This window comes from Hemiscyllium ocellatum, chromosome 6, assembly GCF_020745735.1.
Source record: "Hemiscyllium ocellatum isolate sHemOce1 chromosome 6, sHemOce1.pat.X.cur, whole genome shotgun sequence".
Classification (NCBI taxonomy): domain Eukaryota; kingdom Metazoa; phylum Chordata; class Chondrichthyes; order Orectolobiformes; family Hemiscylliidae; genus Hemiscyllium; species Hemiscyllium ocellatum.
The window spans coordinates 28,086,228-28,107,440 of record NC_083406.1 but is presented as its reverse complement, the minus strand read 5'-3'; the positions used below and the strand labels follow the sequence as shown (position 1 = coordinate 28,107,440).

The 21,213-nt window shown below is 39.2% G+C and overlaps 1 protein-coding gene across 1 annotated transcript in view; it reads right to left on the bottom strand.

Moving 5' to 3' along the window:
* The window catches only part of pibf1 (progesterone immunomodulatory binding factor 1), a 141,369-nt gene that overhangs the window by 8,179 nt on the left and 111,977 nt on the right, over window positions 1-21,213 (bottom strand). The window contains exons 15-16 of the mRNA XM_060826525.1: window positions 15,600-15,730; window positions 7,997-8,081 (exon numbers count right to left, since the gene is read on the bottom strand). Coding sequence (XP_060682508.1) covers window positions 7,997-8,081; window positions 15,600-15,730 — 216 coding nt within the window. The remainder of the gene's footprint in view (window positions 1-7,996; window positions 8,082-15,599; window positions 15,731-21,213) is intronic.

Sequence of the window (21,213 nt, the reverse complement as noted above, 5' to 3'; positions counted from 1 at the left end):
CTGGGCAATTAGGGATGGATAATAAAATGCTGGCCAGTCAGCACCGTACATGTCCCATGAGGGAAGTAAAACAGAAGCTAAATTATCTTTGAGAGAGCTTGGATATAACTTTCGAAAGCCAGAATCCCTCACAAGTGATCACTTGTTAGAACAAATACTGATCTACTTGACCTAGTAATTCTTGATTTAAAAACAGTACCAATAGGAGGGAAGTTGAGATCCAGGTGTAGTATGTCCAAACATGAAGAAAAGATTCATACACAAAGGAAATCTACAAGCAGAGGAACCGGAGGGTGAAGGTACAGATGAAGACACTAAAAGAAAACAGGCTGAGCATAAAGAAGAACACAACAAAATCTCATGAGAAGAAATAAATTTCGCTCAAGAAGACATCTGTTTATCACGCAGAATTTGGAGGCGATACGAACTGCCTAAAAAGGTCTAAAAGCTGGAGATCTGACTGAATTGCTCAGAGATGCAGAACAGCTTGATACTGAACCAGAAATGGTCAAATCGTCAATTGGGATGTGAAAGATTGATTAGGTGAAAAGGAACTCTGGAATGTTCAGTCATCAGGGATGCCATGGAACAAAGGAAGAAGGTCAATAGAATTCTGCCTCGCTGAAGATAATCATAGCTGTGAAACTTGAACACAAAGCAGCTGTCAGAGAACACTTTGAATATTGATATACATCATGTGTACAAAGAATGGCAAATTGTGGAACTGGGTAGCTACATGCTGCCACATTTTTGTGGGAACGATACAAATGTTTATGGTGCATAATGCACATCTTCATTGTATTGACAAATAAATGTACAACTTATATTTTTATTTTACGTATCAATTGCCTCTTAATTCACATGTCGGATATCAGTTAAAAGCTACAAAAAGAGGAATCCTGTTGGTAATTTTTTTAGTTGTGAATCACAGAAGATTTGGTATCTTGGTTTATGGTACCTCCACAAGGGTAGCAATGTAAATGACTTAAATAAGTTCTCAAGTTTCAAAATTAATTGAGGAACAAACTTTCCAAGATTTATTTTAAAATGATTAGGTACATTAAATGAATTCTCATAAAACTGCACCATATGGTCCAAACACAGAAATTGCTGGGAAAGGTCTGGAAGCATCTGTGGAGAGAAAGCAGATTTGATGTTTCGAGTCCGGTGACCTTTCCTCAGAACTGTTGTTTTTTTCTCCATAGATGCTGCCAGACCTGCTAAGCTTTTTGAGCAACTTCTGTTTTTATCACTGATGTATAGCATCTGCAGTGCATTTGTTTTTTATTTAGCAACATATGCTGATTTTTTAATGGGTGCAATGTACATGCAGTGTTATAAGTTAATGAGTGGAATTTTAATGTTTATTGGTCACCACATCATTAAACCACCATTTAAACACGGTTGTTTATTTTTATTTCTGAGATTCATTAAGAAATAACATTAGAAAATTAAATGAGTAAGTAAAATGTACAGGGAGTAATAAAAGTCTAGATAGGGCCTCGTCCCCATTTCCCACCTGACAGTTGGGTAATATGAAGAGGATGATGCAAGTTAATGTGCATTTGAAAAGTTCACACTCTATTTTTAAAGAGGCAAAATAAGGCAACACTTTCTTTTGTTTTATACCTGTTTAGTATACTGCCCCCTTTACATTTATATTTAAAGTATTCATTGTTGGATTTGTTTTGGGGAAAAGAGAACATCATAGAATTTCTGTTCTGTTCAAACCTTTCTCTCAGATGATACTGTTCCAGATTTCTTTCTGTGTCTTCCTACCTGGCCTCCTCAAAAACACAGAGCACAGCATCCCTGAGTCAATTCCATCAGATCACAGTTGGGGAAAACAAGTCTTGCCCTCTTTCATGGCAAAGCTGCCATTAAGGTAAGTTTGAATGTCCAGAGTGAACATTTGTGAATAATGAATGAGTAGGGCGAGTGACATTAGTGGGCAAGGATGACTGGTAGGCTGAAGGAGTAATCGGTTCAGGTCAGGGGCTAGTCAGGCAATTAGTGTTAGCATGATCAGGAATGATAGTTGCGCTGGTCAGTGTGTAGGTGGGGTTAGCTGAAGAGTCAGACCGATAATGATGGGGAATAAACAGAATGGGATCAGTTCTGCACTTAGCTTTGTACTTAATTGCAGTTTGGCTAAATTTTAAACATTCCTGGGTAACTATCCGATAAGTACAGTCGAACTGTCAAGTCTTCAACTCTAAGTTGAAGACACAATAGCAGGGAACAGGCGAACTACCCATTATAATTTAAAACCTCCTGGACAATTCCATAGTGATGGGTCATATGTCTGGTCTCCGGTAATCCTCAGACTGGAAGATCTGGGTAGATATTTATGTTTACTGCAAGGATATTGACAGTTTCATTACCTTATCTTCAGCAGCACTTATTCATAAAATTTTGATAAAACGCTATTGATTTTTGCATGAAAATGTATTTAAATGACAACTAAGCAATTACGTTTTATGCAAAATAGCTTAAAAAGGGGTTTAAGTAGAGCAAAGTAGGAATTAGTATACCAGTGACTTGATCACTCATGTAAGTGACCAGACATTTTACGACTCGTATATAAAAAAGCTGTCAGTGTAGTGCAGCTGTCCTGGAAGGCAGCACAGTTAATGTCAACTTGCTGAAGATGAGACCAGCTCAGTATGCAAAATTACTCCAAGGGAATTCACTGGGGCTGTTTTAAGTATAAAGGTAGATAAGTTGTGATGTAAACCACATACTTTTACACGGAATAACTGAATGATGAAAGTAGCACAAATTAATCTGATTTGAGCACAAGATTTATGCTCCAAGCATGAAGACAGTTTACAAAAGCAATTCTCAATTTCAAGATTTGGTGGATTGTAAGGTAAAAATAGCAAGAAAGATTTTGTTGCCAAACACTTCTGTTATGCAGCATGGGCCCTCTGCCAATTATCATGCCAGCTGAACCTCATTAATAGACATCTGGAGATACACTGGGCCAACAATTCTACAAACAACTTTAAGTGACACAAGCAGGTTGTCTTCTTCAATTTTCTCCAATGGATTTCACTAGTGTGTTCAGTTATAAAGTGAGATTCCTTTTCAAAAGGCACAAGGAGGCATGCATATTTGTTGTTCCATTAAATATGATTAATGCACCAATATCACCAACCCCACCAGCTCCAAATATAATTACTTGCAGAATAATTACTTTAGTACTGAACATTTGCCACATTTTATACCAGCTGTAATAGCTGCTTTAATGATCTAAGGACTATAAGATACAGATGATGGTTCTCAAATTATTACATTGCAATTGAAAGATATCTGATATTAAAAACCAACCTCCATATGTTGATATAATTCCATAGTGTGTATTAACTGAAACCATATTACTTCTTTATTACTAAACTTCAGAGGTTTAAGTTCATCACACGAAATCAATACATTCAGAAGCAATATAAAAATTGATTTGCAAAATACATTGTTGTAAACAACGCATAAGTCTGATAGTGATACTCACTTGTGCCAGCAAGACTGGTATGTTTTGCGTAACATCTAGTCGAAAGAAAAATGCCCTAAATATTATTTTCGACGACCGATTATCAATGTTTCATTATTGAAAGGATAGACCAGATCTAAAATTTGAAGTTCTAAATTGGAGGACGGCTGATTTTGATAGTATGAGGCAAGAACTTTGAAAAGCTGATTGGGGGCAGATGTTTGCAGGTAGAGGGATAGCTGGAAAATGGGAAGCCTTCAGAAATGAGATAATGAGAGAACAGAGACAGTATATTCCTGTTAGGGTGAAAGGAAAGGCTGGTAGGTATAGGGAATGCTGGATGTCAAAAAATATTGAGAGTTTGGTTTAAAAAAAAGGAAGCACATGCCAGGTATAGACAGGATAGATCAAATGAATCTTCGGAAGAGTATGAAGGCAGTAGGAGTATACTTAAGAGGAAAATCAAGAGAGCAAAAAGGGGACATGAGATAGCTTTGGCAAATAGAGTTAAGGAGAATCTAAAGGGTTTTTACAAATACATTAAGGATAAAAGGATAACTAGGGAGAGAATAGGGCCCCTCAAAGATCAGCAAGGCTGCCTTTGTATGGAACTGCAAGAGATGGGGGTATATACTAAATGAGTATTTTGCATCAGTGTTTACTGTGAAAAAGGACATAGAAAATATAGAATGTAGGGAAATAGATGGTGACATCTTGAAAAATGTCCATATTATAGAGGAGGAAGTGCTGGATGTCTTGAAATGCAATAAAAGTTGATAAAACCCTAGGACAAGATCAGGCGTACCCTAGAACCCGGTAGTAAGCTAGGGAAATGATTGCTGGGCCCCTTGCTGAGATATTTGTAACATCAATAGTCACAAGTGAGGTGCCTGAAGACTGGAGCATGGCTAACGTGGTGTCACAGTTTAAGAAGGGTAGTAAGGACAAGCCAGGCAATTACAGGCCAGTGAACCTGAGGTCAGTGGTGGGCAACTTGTTGGAAGGAATCCGGAGGGATAGGATGTCTATGTATTTGGAAAGGCAAGGACAGATTAGGGATAGTCAACATAACTTTGTGCACGGGAAATCATGTCTCACAAACTTGATTGAGTTTTTTGAAGAAGTATCAAAGAGGATTTATGAGGGCAAAGTGGTGAACGTGATATATTTGGACTTCAGTAAGGTGTTTGACAAGGTTTCCCATGTGAGAGACTGGTTAGCAAGGTTATATCTCATGGAATATAGGGAGAACTAGCCATTTGGATACAGAACTGGATTAAAGGTAAAAGACAGAGTGTGGTGTTGGTGGGTTGTTTTTCAGACTGGAGGCCTGTGACCAGTGGAGTGCCACAAGGATCGGTGCTGGGTCCTCTACTTTTTGTCATTTACATAAATGATTTAGATGTGAGCATAAGAGGTACAGTTAGTAAGTTTGCAGATGACACCAAAATTGGAGGTGCAGTGGACAGCAAAGAAGTTTACCTCAGATTACAACGGATCTTGATCAGATGGTCCAATGGGCTGAGAAGTGGCTTATGGAGCTAATTTAGATAAATGTGAGGCGCTGCATTTTGAGAAACAAATCTTAGCAGGACTTGTATATTTAATGGTAAGGTCCTGGGGAGTGTTACTGAACAAAGAGACCTTGGAGTGCAGGTTCATAGCTCCTTGAAAGTGGAGTCGCAGGTAGGTAGGATAGTGGTCAGAGTACTGAATACAGGAGTTGGGAGGTCATGTTGCAGCTGTACAAGACATTGATTAGGCCACTTTTGGAACATTGCGTGCAAATCTGGTATCCTTCCTATTGGAAGGATGTTGTGCAACTTGAAAGGGTTTAGAAAAGATTTACAAGGACGTTGCCAGGATTGGAGGATTTGAACTATAGCAAGAGGCTGCACAGGCTGGGGCTGTTTTCCCTTGCGCGTTGGAGGTTAAGAGGTGATCTTATAGAGGTTTATAAAATCATGAGGAGCATGGATAGGGTAAATAGACAAAGCATTTTCCCTGGGGTGGGGGAGTCCAGAACTAGAGGGCATAGGTTTAGGGTGAGAGGGGAAAGATATAAAAGGGACCTAAGGGGCAACTTTTTCACGCAGAGGGTGGCACGTGTATGGAATGAGCTGCTAGAGGAAGTGGTGGAGCTGGTACGATTGCATCTGGATGGGTATGTGAATAGTGAGGGTTTGGAGGGATATGGGACGGGTTCTGGCAGGTGAAACTAGATTGAGTTGGGATATCTGGTTGGCATGGATGAGTTGGACCGAAGGATCTGTTTCCGTGCTGGACATCTCTATGAATCTGTGATTAATTAATGTTCCCGTTGAATTAGTTTTTCTTGAAATTGTAAATAGTTGAGTTTTGAATAAGAGTTCAACTTCCACTGCAGCAGCTTGAAAATTTAAATTTAGTTTTTAAAAATTTCGAAGTAAAATGATAGCAGTAAAAATCGCTGTAAAGCTGTTGGATTGATGTAAAAAAACCCAACAGGGTCAGTGTTGTATTTCAAGACAGTATAAGTGGATATTGTGTTGTCCAGTATTCCAAGCTAAGTTTTACAGAAGAGCAGTTCGTAAAAATCAAAGTACAAAGACCTGGAGGCAACCTTGCGATATTGGTTGGAAAGGAGTTGTGAGATCGAAGACAGGCACTAGAGTTAAAGCGTACATTTTTGATTAGCATGGATACGTAACAAGGAGCAGCTTTTTATAATACTCATCAACGCATTGCATAAAGGAGGGGTCTTGTGGCACAGTTGCAGTGCCTCTATCTCTGGATCAGGAGGTCCAGGTTCAAGTCTCACCTGCTGCAGCTACGTAATTATATCTCTGAACAGGCTGAATAGAAAACATCTGGATCAAGGAATAGAGAACTTTAAACCAAGCTTTGATTACAGTAAGTGGAGTAAATATTGAAGATGGGAGAAGCATGTTATAAAAGGGGTCAGATTAGTTGAGTGGGCACAGCTGTGACAAATGATAAACCAGGTTATAGTCCAACAGGTTTAATTGGAAGCACACTAGCACCGCTCCTTCATCAGGTGGTTGTGGGAGCAACGCTCCAAAAGCTAGTGTGCTTCCAATTAAACCACTTGGACTATAACCTGCTGTTGCGTGATTTTTAACTTTGTACACCCCAGTCCATCACCGGCATCTCCAAATTGTTTTAATTTGGAGTTTATTTGGATGCAGCACCTTTATCACCTGAGTATTTTTAAAACTGGCATGGCATAATCTGCTGAACTTAGAGAATGTTATTTTGAAAAACCTTGAGAAGTAGGTGCTCTTTTGTATTTAAAACCCTGAGAATGAAACAGCCCCTTCTTCACTCTCTCAGCTCTCCCCCCCAGTGCCACTGTTGCAACTCTCTCAGGTAGCACACTACCTACCAGTCATTGCCTCTAATCTTCCCCCATAACTAATATGAAGCATAAATTGTAGTCATGATGGGAAAACGTTTGAGAAGCATGTTTTGGTTAGACACAGAATTAAAGATATTTTTATGCATGTTCTTCGAAAACATGACAAAAGCGCATCAGCCAGTACAAATGGATTCAAACTCAAACCTTGAAAATGTTAGTTTTATTCTCATCACACTGCCGTCAATATGCATGCTGTTATTTTTCTTACTCTAGTTGTTCAGCACAAGAGGAACATAAATGATTTTAAGAATCACACAGTAATTAAAAGTATAATTTACAGATATTTTTGTATATGATTTTTATACTAATAGCTTATACTATTTATAAATTCCAGTGTACCAAAGACAAATTTCAAAAGCCTTGAATATGTTTTTATCGAGTATGTAGGTAGAATATTCTTTGTTGACTGTTTCTGTAGAGTTATTTTCAATGAAGATTACAAGTTCATGATAAAACCTGTCACAGTAATACTGTTTTGTGCCTGTCAAACTGTTGGAAGTAAATATGTTTAACTATTGTAGAGTGTATTTCAATTGCTTCTGTAATGGCTAAATTTGCAGGTGTGCATATTACTTGTTAAATGAAGGTACTGCATCTTACAATTACAATAAAATGTTTTGATAGGAATGGCACTTACAGATACCCTGTACATAGCCCTAACATCCAATGTGTTTAACATAGAAAATCCCACTAAACTTCCATGTCAGGTACATGCTTAAAAAATAATCCAATCACTGCCTATTGTTCTTCCAACAGCATAAATAGCCATTCGTACATGATCATTTCTTACTATCGCTCAATTTCTTTGTTCAATCAGTTATAATTATGTAATTAGTCCAAGTGAACATTATATTACTAAATTCTCTTGTTTTCCATGGGTTGGTACATTTGTTATGCCAGCAGCTTTCAAACCATTGGAACTCATGTCGCATTTTCCCTCGCTGAAATTAACTAATTTCAATCTTTCATTCCATTCTGACTTAGAAACAGCTTTTAAATAAAACCAAAAAATAACAGTAACCAATTGCCTTTCCTATTTCTTATGTCTTTATGTCCTGCCAAATGTAAGATAATTTGAAAACAAATACCTCTCGTTGATTCAAGAGTTTCTCTAGATCTGCTGCCATTTGGTTTTTCATGCGAAGTAAAGCAGCTTTCTCTTTATTTGATTGACTGAAAAAAAAGCAGGTACATATTTGAGCATAGTAAGGACCACATGTTTTATTTAATAAAGGCTTTTTCCCACTTGGGGTACTTAAGTTGAATAAACAATTATTTCACACAGTATTTACAAACATACTACAACTTTTAAGATTAATGCATAATCATGGGCTTCAAATCAATTACTCACAAAGTAGTAAAAAGTGAAGTCTGCAGATGCTGGAGATCAGAGCTGAAAATGTATTGCTGGTTAAAGCACAGCAGTCAGGCAGCATCCAAGGAACAGGAAATTCGATGTTTCGGGCCAGAGCCCTTCATCAGGAATGAGGAGAGTGTGCCAGGCAGGCTAAGATAAAAGGTAGGGAGGAGGGACTTGGGGGAGGGGCGATGGAGATGTGATAGGTGGAAGGAGATAGGCCGGAGTGGGGTGGGGGCGGAGAGGTCAGGAAGAAGATTGCAGGTTAGGAGGGCGGTGCTGAGTTCGAGGGAATCGACTGAGACAAGGTGGGGGAGGGGAAATGAGGAAACTAGAGAAATCTGAGTTCATCCCTTGTGGTTGGAGGGTTCCCAGGCGGAAGATGAGGCGCTCTTCCTCCAACCGTCGTGTTGTTATGTTCTGGCGATGGAGGAGTCCAAGGACCTGCATGTCCTTGGTGGAGTGGGAGGGAGAGTTAAAGTGTTGAGCCACTGGGTGGTTGGGTTGGTTGGTCCGGGCGTCCCAGAGGTGGTTAGTTGGTCCGGGCGTCCCAGAGGTGGCTCAACACTTTTAACTCTCCCTCCCACTCTACCGAGGACATGCAGGTCCTTGGACTCCTTCATCGCCAGAACATAACAACACGACGGTTGGAGGAAGAGCGCCTCATCTTCCGCCTGGGAACCCTCCAACCACAAGGAATGAACTCAGATTTCTCCAGTTTCCTCATTTCCCCTCCCCCCACCTTGTCTCAGTCAATTCCCTCGAACTCAGCACCGCCCTCCTAACCTGCAATCTTCTTCCTGACCTCTCCGCCCCCACCCCACTCCAGCCTATCACCCTCACCTTGACCTCTTTCCACCTATCACATCTCCATCGCCCCTCCCCCAAGTCCCTCCTCCCTACCTTTTATCTTAGCCTGCCTGGCACACTCTCCTCATTCCTGGTGAAGGGCTCTGGCCCGAAACGTCGAATTTCCTGTTCCTTGGATGCTGCCTGACCTGCTGTGCTTTAACCAGCAACACACTTTCAGCAAATTACTCACAAAGCTTATTTTGATGAAAAAAAGCAACTGAAAAATGACAATTATATAACTGAAAAATGAGATACCAGTTCAGCTGAATAGCAGTACTTGGGGGTTAGGGTTAATTATACACAATTATACAGTGAAGCTGGTATTAAACGTAACAAAATCACACAGGGACAAGTAGCTACTGCTGAAGTTTAGCAGAGCCAATTTCTAGTAATGGCATTTAATAAGTCATGTTTGGTGGTCAGAATGGTGCAGAAACACCTCGAGATATTTTTACGCTGAACTGTGCTGTTCAAGATTTGTCATTCGCTCTGTGTCAACAACACTTGTCATCTGCTGTTTGCAATTGATCTAACTCTCACCTTGAAGTGCAGAAGGAAAACCGGATGTTCTGACAGTAATGAAAAGCAGCAGAAATATTTGCTGGTTTCAGAGCTTTCAGGCTCTGAGGGAGTAGGTTGCCACGTTCACACTTAAGACTAACTTGGTTATCCACAGAAGTTTGCACTCTGCTCAGATATTAATAGGGTTGGAAACAGGAAGTAAGTTCCACCATCAGCATCACTACCTGTCAAGCAAAGACCTAGGGACACGAGGCTAAGAGGAAGAGACTCATGCTCAAGATATCATTATCTCTGTGTTTGTTTAAATTGCAATTGCTTTGTGCTTCCTTTCTGGCAAAATCTCCAAGTGTTTTGCGTATGTAAAGCAGCCGCTGTTCCATACTTCACTGTGGATTTAATAGGAGTAATTGGCAGAAGAGCATAAATGGCATGGAAACAACATGCTAATTTGGTAAAGGGTCATATACTTGAACCCACCTGGAAATCTGTGTCTCTCACTTGCATTTCCATGCTACTTTGTGTTTAGAATTACCTCAGTGTTCAACAGTTCAGCAGAAGCACTCAAGATCTACCAACAATTTAGGTCCACATTTGTGCTGTTTTTCCATTAATTTGAATTAGGTTGAAGGAGTGCACTATTACTGTATTCCCAATACTCCATGGGTTACAAATTAAATAGAACTACTTTTCCCAATTATCAAGATGACCAATTAAATGCCTTATCCATATCAGGTTTTAAACAAGATGTAACAATCAGGTTTCTTTAATATATTTATTGCTTTACTTTCAAAATAAATTTATTTGATTATGAAGCATTAATTAGTTAACATACGTAGTCAGTAATATACAAGTATGAATACTGATTCCTCTAAATACTCCCAAAATACACACAATCAGACAAACTTACTCTTCAGAAAAAAAAAGAAAATTTCTCAGTTTTTCTTGAAAGAAAATAATAGAGCATATAATGTTCCAGAGTCTATTGCTCTGACATTTTCGTACCTGTCTCAGGAGTCTTGAAGACATAACTTATTTAAGAAATACAAGCTTGAGATATTCCCTCAAACACACTTTCATAAGAGCTAACGGGTTTCATGCTGAACTCAGCAAGAGGGTTTAAGTTCAGAAACTGGAAAAATCACCTAAGAAGCTTGTTCTTAGCAGGCTTTCCTCCAACTGATTCCAATAAAACAAGAATCTCTCTAAGCCAGTCACTCTTCAAAACAACCCCAATCGGCTCTACAGCAAAACAAGCAACTATCACATCATGTGAATTTACAAAAATTAGAAGAAATCTGTCCACAATGACCTTGGAATGAACTTTTCAAAAGAAACTACTCTAGCTATTTCTACAAAGCTTGAAATATATATTTTTTTGTGAAATCCTTCTAAACATAAGAGCTCTAAACAATATCAAATATGATGCATCTTTTAACATCGAGTAAAATCTGAAGAAAGTATGAAAATGCAACATGGAAAGTTTCTGTTTCCTTGACAGTTTTCGTGGTAATAGTACAACCTGCTGATTGTGGAAACGGAACACCTGGGACTTAACAATCTTGTGACGGCAAGAGAAGGTAAGATTGAAAGCAAGAGATGAGTTATGAACTTCTGCAAGAAGCATCTTCTCTGAGGACTTTTTCAGCCAACAGGGTTTCAAATATATTAGATTTCAAATCTTGTCTGACAGGGGTTGACAACTGATACCAAAACAGGAAATACTTCTGTTAGACGATGCACTTTGGCGCTACCAAAATAAACTGTTGCTGAGGATGGATATCCTCATACTTATTGCCTGGTTCTTTGAGGATGGTTCACAAATATCCAAAATGTTAGGACTGTCAGAGGCTATATCAGATAAGTTATTGTGAAGGCAATGAAAGTCTGTTATTGTGAAGGCAATGAAAGTCTGTGTCACATAAATTTAGAAATGCTTTGTTAATTGTAAACAATAAATCTAGTCCAAAAAGACCTAAATCTTGCTTAGTGCTGCACAAGATTTTTTAAAAACTTAATTCAGGCTCAGGTCACAGGTATAATTTATTCACCACCTCAAGCTCCAGCTCCAGATCATTATCTATTTTTATGTTGAGTTATAGACAGGCACTTTAAATGAACTCAATATTGTTACTGATGAATTGTAGATATTCTGACTGAGCCTGGTGATAGTCCTGGCAAACAAATTCCAATTTAAATTCAAGTTCAACTAAGGTTCAATCTTAGTAAAACAGATTCAAACCTGAACTAAGTTTCAGATATGACTGCAAGATATAAAAGAAAGTTACTTTTTTATAACGCATAGATGTTCAAAAGTACAAGATGTGGCTGACTGGTACTAAGATGGACTCCTTTTATCACCACTTGAGTTACATGACTTGGTCAATCAGCAACAGGATAGGATAGGACAAAGGCAAAGCTAGCAAATATGCATTAACTAAGCCCTCAAAAAATTTGACAATCAATGCAAAACGTTGACGTTTTGGTGTATGTGCAAGGAGTGTTCAATATTGAAATTTGGGAAGTTGACCTTAAGTTATACAGCCATGACAATGTTTATTGGATCGATCAGGTGAACAAATGCTTTAGTAGGAAAGCCAGCTCGTTTTGTTAGATAGGTACAACAAAATCATTGCAAAAAGATGAATATTTTGAATAACACAAATGCAGGTCATAACATAAATTTGGTGGTACTGTTTGGGATTATAACAGTATTTACATTCCAAATTGTTGCATTCAACATGACTTTAAACATATTCTTTAACTGCAGTATTCTTTTCTGATTTTTGATGGACATCTGCAGTCCAGCTACTTGGGACTAACCGTATGTCCTGTCTGCCTTAACTAGCTCTGGCTGTTTTGAGCTCTGGCTTCTCATGTTTCTTGCAGAGTCCCTCAATGATGCTTTGTCTTGATTATAATGTCTATAGACCATAGTATGAGCCCTAACAGGCATATTAATGGCAGTCCAGATCTATTTCCATCACTTTCCTTCATTTTACAATCATTTCGTGTCTGCAGACTGCCTGCCATTGACAGTGGATGATAACAGTTTCTCCAGCTCAACCTGGACTCTGTCCCTTTGTCATTTTCTCAGGCTGCATTACGCTGTGGAGAACTTTTGTGTTTGATTCAATCCTAAGCTCAGATGTAAACCTCACCTCCCACCCAATACTAGAAAACATTATTTCCATGTCTGCACCATCACCTACATCATTGTCACGACCACCAAATCCTGTATCCACACAGCTATCAATTATAAACTGGATTTCTGGAATTCGTCATCCATTGCCAACGTGATTCAAAATAAACTCACGGAAAAATGCAGATACTGGAGATCAGAGTCGAAAAGTGTGGTGCTGGAAAAGCACAGCAGGATGCTGCCTGACCTGCTGCACTTTTCCTGCACCACACTTTTTGACTAGGTTCAACTGCAGAATGTTTGAAAAGCTAAATACAATTTTTCCAAACAACATATTAGAAAAAGAATGAGTGCAGCTCAGTACGATACAAGAGCTCCCAACCACACATTGCACATGCCTGCTACAAAGCCTTGGCAATATCTTGATCACCACTTGTTAAGTTCACTTCCAAGCCACAAAACAACTTAATATGGAACTGCTGGTGGAATCTTTCCAATTTGAATAAGGTGGGCATTGGCAAGTGAGCTGGGAAACTAGGATGAATTTAAAAGAAATGAGATTTGCAAAAATAGTCCTATTATGCAACCAAGTTTTGAAAAGATGAGAACTTCAGCAGTGAATGATGAGAAACTTTTTTGCATCCATTGTACACATTAGCATGCCATTATTATCTGATTTTGCCTCAATGACAAGTCATAGCCCATCCTCCTACCTGCCGGACAGAAACTACAAAGCAACTATTCCCAACATGGAAGTCAGAGTGGTACCGAGTGGCTATAGTTCACTGCTTGCCTGTCTGGGCTTCCACCTTAAACTGCAGTCACCAAACATCTCAGGACACACTCCACGGCAGTGGCCTATCCACAGAGACTGGCATAAGGCCAATACCAGACTCACCGCACTTCAATACCGCACTATAGAATGCATCGGCACCTTTTATTGTAATGCTGTGGCCAGGATATTTTGAGCCCAGGGACAAGCACCCATTTCAGAGTGGACGAGGATGCACCTCAGGGTTTTTCACTTGCTGTGTTAACAAGCATTCTCTTTGTGCTCATTTGGATGCTCACTGAATCTCTGCTTTGTCTTACCTAGATCATCTTTTTCTGTGTTGTCCCCTCAGCCAGAGTTTAAATGCTGACAGTATCACTGTCTTGCCTTGCTATTTAACACAGACAGAATGCCAGGCAGCTTGTAATGGTTGTCAGCAGTCATGTTTCTCCTGTGGAAATGTTTTTGTAAGGCACCATGCTCTGTTAATGTCATAGCTGCACCATATGCTAGCAATGCTCAAGACCAGAACACCAGATGCGTATCAACCAAACAGCCATGCTTCAAAGTCTAAGAGGAGTATTCCTCAGCCAAGTCCAGGGGTCCTGGCACACTAAGTGAAAGGCAGAGGTGTTCAGGGTCAGGGGTTCTGTCCCTCTATAATCTTCTTTATGAATGTGCACTTGCATAGAAATGTCAGCTAAGCCACCTACCTACACTGAGAAATGTTTATTTTTGTTTCCCACCCCACTACGTGTATGATGAAGGGCAACCTCTGGGTGACAGTACTTGACAGGGTGCACGGCTGGCCTTTAAACAGTGCCAGCAGCGGGAATCACAGGCACTCTTGGCAGTGGTTAGTATTAGTGCCTTTGGGAAGACAAAAGATAATATGAGGGAAGTGTAATAGAGACATGGTGCATAAGTACTGAGGCAAGAATAGATTTCAGGGGTTAAGTCATGAGGAGAGATTTTGCAAATTAGGCATGTTTTCTCTCGATTTAGAAGGTAATGGGGCGATCTGATCAAAGTCTTCAAGATAGCAGGAAAAGACAGGATAGATAAAGATAAACTATTTCCACTGATTTGAGATTCTAGAACTGGGGGCATAGTCTTAAAATCAGGACTAAATCATTGAGGAGAGATGTTAGGAAGAATTTCTACACACAAAGGATGATAGAGATTAAGAATTCTCTTCTACAGATGGCATTGATGTTAAATTAGTTGTTAATTTTAAATATGAGATAGATAAATTTTTGTTCAGCAAAGGTGTTAAGGCAAAGGAGCCAAAGGTAAGTGCATGAAGTTTGGCCATTGAGCAGTTATGATCTCGCTGAATGGTCGAACAGGTTCGAAAGTCTGACTGGTATACTACTATTCCTACACTCCTATCTCACTAAAGACAAATGATGCTCCTCTTAGAAAAGAATTCCTGCGCCTTTTACAAATAATTTAGGTAGTAGCAACTTTCTGCACATTATTCGGCTTCCCACAGCTGAATGAGTTGACAGTAAATCAGAGAGAAATTCAACATGGTCCACGGATATTAAAGGTGAAAATTAGTTTGCATTTTTCTAAGCATCAAATGTTTATAACACAGAAATGAGCCATTTGTCCCTGCAGGCACATACAAATGTTTCTGCTTTACCAAAGCCTATACATACCTTACTTCAACTAGCCCATCAATCTATCATTCTATTTATTTCTTCCCATATGTTTACCTAGGTTCATCTTGAATTCATCTTTGCTATTTATCCCAACCATACGATAGCAAGCTCCACATTCTAATCAATCCTTGGGTAAAGAATTTTCTGCCAAATTCCTTTTTGCAATTAGTAGTGGTCTTCTTAGATATGTGGCCTCTAGTTCTGTTCTTGCCTGCAAGTGGAAACATCATCTTCATGTGTATTTTATCAAATAATTTAACAGATTTAAAGACCTCCAACACAATGCCCCCAGAACTTTAATTTCTGGAGGAAGAAACAACCCAACTTGTTTTCTTTTCTGATAAATATAACCTCAGTTAAGCTAATAGTTGTTGATATTTACCATATTTCATTCTCCAGTTGTGAAAGTTTTTCTTTATAGGTCTGAATCTGAGTGTCTCTCTGGCGTACAGTCTCAATAAGATAGCTGTAAGGTTGCTGTGCTTGATTGAGCAAGGTGTTGGCATTTGCAAGCTGGAGAAAGAAGACAAATATCTTGTGATAATTACTAACAATCTTATTGTGTAACACTGTTGAAATATTCACAAAGTCAATCACCAATTGTACAACAGCTTCGAACATAAACTTGAAATAATTATAAATTAATGTTTTTGGAAGGGACAAAAAAGAAATGGTGAATTGCTTGATGGCTTTTAAAGCAACAAAGACAATGGAATGATCAACGTTCGAATGAATACTAACACCAGTGATTTCATGGATTCTAATGGATATAACTGTTAGTTAGTGGTTATTAAAACTGAGTTTTCAATTTATTTAATTAATTAACATTAAGTATTTAGACTCATTTGTGGTCTGACAAAGGGTTATTTACAGTGCCTATAAAATATTCTGTTTAACTAACACTCAAAGAAGTGGCAAGTAATACATTTAAAGGATTTAATTTATATATTTTGCTAATGCACTACAAGATTCACAAAACAGTCCTTATCAAATCATACCAACTGCCCTCTCACCAATACAAAACTTATTACCTTTGTCCCAAAGGTAACAGGACTAGATTTATATGGAAACATACATGGTACGTGTGTCAAAAAATCCAGATATTACAAGAACACGAAAAAAAATAAAACTGATAATGAACAAAAATCCAACAGCATATAAAATGCACTTACAACAAACACAGTTTATGGATTATCATGTCTCTACTATTTCTACAAATTGATTCCTGAGCCTCTTGGCAAATACTGGATGGGTTTATGGTCATTTTCAGACTACTGATCCTAGTCATAGAGTCATATAGCTTAGTAAAAGACCTCTGGCCTACTTCATCAACGCTGACCAGACATCCCAATCTAACCAAGTCATATTTGCCAGCATTTGGCCCATATCTCTCTAAATGTCCATTCACACAAATGTCAGATGTCTGGTTTGCACTTGCAGCTAAACGTGTCCTACTCATATCCTTATCCAGATGCCTTTTAAATGTTGTAATTGTACCTTCTCCAACACTTCCTCTGGCAGCTCATTCCATATACACATTTTGGGTTACACGTCGCTGCAAGTGCAAACCAGAACATCTGACATTTGTCTGAATGGACAAGCAACTGTAGATCTCCTTAACAAATTGGATTGAAGGATTGAAAAATTAATTTTTTGTGTGAAAAATTTACCCCTCTGTCCACTCTCACCTTAAACCAATGCAATCTTTTTGACTTCTCCCACCCTAGGAAAAATACCTTGGCTATTCACCCTATCCATGCCCCTCATGATTTTATAAATGTCTATAAGGTCCCCTCTCAGCCTCTGATTCTCCAGGGAAAATAGCTCCAGCCTATCCAGCCACAGATTCATAGAGATGTACAGCATGGAAACAGACTCTTCGGTCCAACCTGTCCATGCCGACCAGATATCCCAACCCAATCTAGTCCCACCTGCCAGCACCCCGCCCATATCCCTTCAAACCCTTCCTATTCATATACCCATCCAAATGCCTCTTAAATGTTGCAATTGTACCAGCCTCCACCATTTCCTCTGGCAGCTCATTCCATACACGTACCACCCTCTGCGTGAAAAGGTTGCCCCTTAGGCCTCTTTTATATCTTTCCCCTCTCACCTTAAACCTATGCCCTTTAGTTCTGGACTCACTGAGTGCAGGGAAAAGACTTTGCCTATTTACCCTATCTGTGTCCCTCATAATTTTGGAAACCTCTTTAAGGTCACCCCTCAGCCTTTGATGCTCCAGGGAAAACAGCCCCAGCCTGTTCAACTTCTCCCTATAGCTCAAATCCTCCAAACCTGGCAACATCCTTGTAAATCATTTCTGAACCCTTTCAAGTTTCACAACATCTTTCCGATATGAAGGAGTCCAGGACTGTACGCAATATTCCAACAGTGGCCTAACCAATGTCCTGTACAGCCACAACATGACCTCCCAACTCCTGTACTCAATACTCTGACCAATAAAGAAAAGCACACCAAATACCTTCTTCACTATCCTATCTACCTGCAACTCCAGTTTCAAGGAGCTATGAACCTGCACTCCAAGGTCTCTTTGTTCAGCAACACTCTCCAGGATCTTACCATTAAATGTATAAGTCCTGCTACGATTTGTTTTCCCAAAATGCATCACCTCGCATTTATCTGAATTAAACTCCATATGCCATTTCTCAACCCATTGGCCCATCTGGTCCAGATCCTATTGTAATCTGAGGTAACCCTCTTCGCTGTCCTTAACACCTCCAATTTTGGTGTCATCTGCAAACTTACTAACTGTACCTCTTATGCTCGCATCCAAATCATTTATGTAAATGACAAAAAGTAGAGGTCCCAGCACCGATCCTTGTGGCACTCCACTGGTCACAGGCCTCCAGTCTGAAAAACAACCCTCCACCACCACCCTCTATCTTCTACCTTTAGCCAGTTCTGTATCCAAATGGCTAGTTCTCCCTGTATTCCATGAGACCTAACCTTGTTATTCAGTCTCCCATGGGGAACCTTGTCAAATGCCTTACTGAAGTCCATATAGATCACATCTACTGCTCTGCCCCCATCAATCCTCTTTGTTACTTCCTCAAAAAACTCAAATCAAGTTGGTGAGACATGATTTCCCATGCACTAAGCCATGTTGACTGTAACTAATCAGTCCTTGCCTTTTCAAATACATGTACATCCTGTCCCTCAGGATTCCCCCCAACAACTTGCCCACCACCGAAGTCAGGCTCACTGGTCTATAGTTCCCTGGCTTGTCCTTACCACCTTTCTTAAACAGTGGCACCATGTTTGCCAACCTCCAGTCTTCCGGCACCTCACCTATGACTATCGATGATACAACTATCTCAGCAAGAGGCCCAGTAATCACTTCCCTAGCTTCCCACAGAGTCCTCGGGTACACCTGATCAGGTCCTGGGGATTTATCCACCTTTATGCACCTCTCCCTATCCAGTCCTGGCAACATCCTCATAAATCTTTTCTGCATCTTCTCAAGCCATGTGGTATTTTCCACATCTAGTCATATATGGTATCGATTAAGGATTGCTTGAGGTGGTTCTCTGCCACAAAGTCTCCATTGTCTTGGGCCTAACTAGATTTTTACAATATCAAGTCTATGACAAACATACTGAGTTATAAGGGAACAAGTTGAATATTCGTGCAGTTTCTGCAGAATTCAAATTGAAATGTCTTTGCAATTATTAAAATAGAATTTTTGAATAAATTATATTGTTGGGGGCAAAAGGAAATAGCAGATACACCATCTTAACCGTACCTACAAAGTTGACAGTGTTCTTAGTTCGGAAGGTCTGGGCCAGCAATAAGTGGAACGATATTTGGTCAGGAATAATTACTAGGATCTGTGAGAGCTTGTAGTAATACATCAGGTTTCTCTTAGCATGAGAATAGAATTCCTCATCTCCAACCACAATTAACAGGTGACATCAGTAAAAGGGTGGAGCCAGTGTAACATGAGCATTAAACAGAGATGTAACAAATTAAACTCAGTTCCATACTTTTTCTAAATTTGTCAAAAATTTTAACACTACTGTTTAAAAGCTATGCTGGAGCACCAACCTCAACCTCTATCCATTCGTGTAGTGTTCACTGCTCCACACCTCAAATATCACCCAATACAGAGTGATTTCAAGGCTCTCTATGGCTTAGAGATTTACCCAATTTACATAGTTGCTCAGTCACTAATCATCAAAGTGCTATGGGTGAAACCTCAGTTTAAGTTTACTGTCAAAATAATGGTAATGATGCAGAAAAGTAATTCCGCAGGAAGAAAGGTGCATGATCAAACATGATATTCAAAGGTTGTCAGTTGAGATTCCCCACTTGACAATGACTCAACAAATAAGGCATCTCACTGTCTACCTCATAAATGAAATGCATTGAATGGTGAAAATTTGCAATACTTACATGGTGGATACAATTTAAATTCTCAACAAGTAGTCATGAGATCTAAGTGTCCTTTTAATCCTGTGATGTTTTAATTACTCATTTAATTGTCCTGGCACTAAACACTTGCCATTACAAGTGTGGAGTCTCATTCCTCCTGGTTTTAATTGAAACTTTTTTTTAAAATGAAAAAATGTACAATTAAATTCTTTTGAAGCTTTTTCTTCACCTATTTTCCCCTCTTGCTCAATCTAATCTTTTCCCTCTTCATTTCTCCTTTTATATTTCAAGTTTTTATTTTGAATTCATTCACTCCACACATTTGTAATCTTTAAGCTGTTAACTTCACAATCCTTCAATCTAATTTATTAAGAAGATCCACAGTTGCTTGTCCATTCACACAAATGCCAGATGTCTGGTTTGCGCTTGCAACAACTTGCAGCATAAAATTTTCAAAAAACTAAATCTGTCATATCTTGTTATTTTAATTTCTATAACAAATTTTCAATCAGACTGAACCAGATTAAATTTTTTACATTCTGATTTCCATTCCTTACCTGCTACCAATTAAAGGTGAACAACTTCCCACATGCTATTTCAAACATCAAGTTGAAAAGACAATTGCTAGAAGCCAATAAGGGACTTGTTAAACCCAGTCAACTCAACAGAAAACAGCCTTCAAGTCATTAATTAAATGTTACACTGTCAGAACTTGCTAGGTTCACTGGATGGTCATTTATAGCTAAATTGTCAAAGTCACTCTGTCATACATATTGAGAAAGTTGAGCAACACGCATAATCGATGCATAACACCAAAAGACTGTCAGTCAGATGTACTGACTTGTCATTTCTACCCCTGTAAATTAGATGATCATAGTAGAAATCACAATTACATCAATTGCTACTGTGAGGATAAAAATTATTTCCGCAGTGTAACATGACCAGCTATGTCTGGCTGAATATAGTTTTTGCTCTTTAATTGTTTTATGATGAATTATCCCAAAGCTGACCCTTTAAAAGCAGGCCTAAAATTGCTTAACTTGAAATAATATTTATTTTTACTTGCCTATTGGATCCAGTTTACCTATTCACTTACCTATTGCAAGTGAACACTACCACCACCCAATTTCTGGCCTCCCCTCTGCACCAGACTACATGTGCCACAATTCCAGCTTCCAATTAGCTCTCCTGATGGTTCTCACAAAGTTTAGGCCTCCAATCTGATTCACAGAATCATAGAATCCCGACAGTGTGGGAACAGGCCCTTTGGCCCAATAAGTCCACATCACACCTCTGAAGAGTGTTCACCCCCACCAAATTTCTCTCTAGCCTCCAATCTTCCATCCATACCTTTCAGATCCCTCCATTCCTTTCTCTTTTCTGCCTGGTCCCCAGAAAATTAACTGGCTGTCTGGATTAATAGTCTAGTGATAATACCACAGCACCAATGCTGCCCAATAACTTATATCATTCCTTCATTGCAAGCCATTTCCACCTTGAATAGCTTCTATCCCCATTCGGTCTTCTATCACTTCAATCCCTTGGTGCTAATGCAAATAATTTCAGCTATGTCACACTGTAAGTCGGAAGTTCTGGTCTGACAA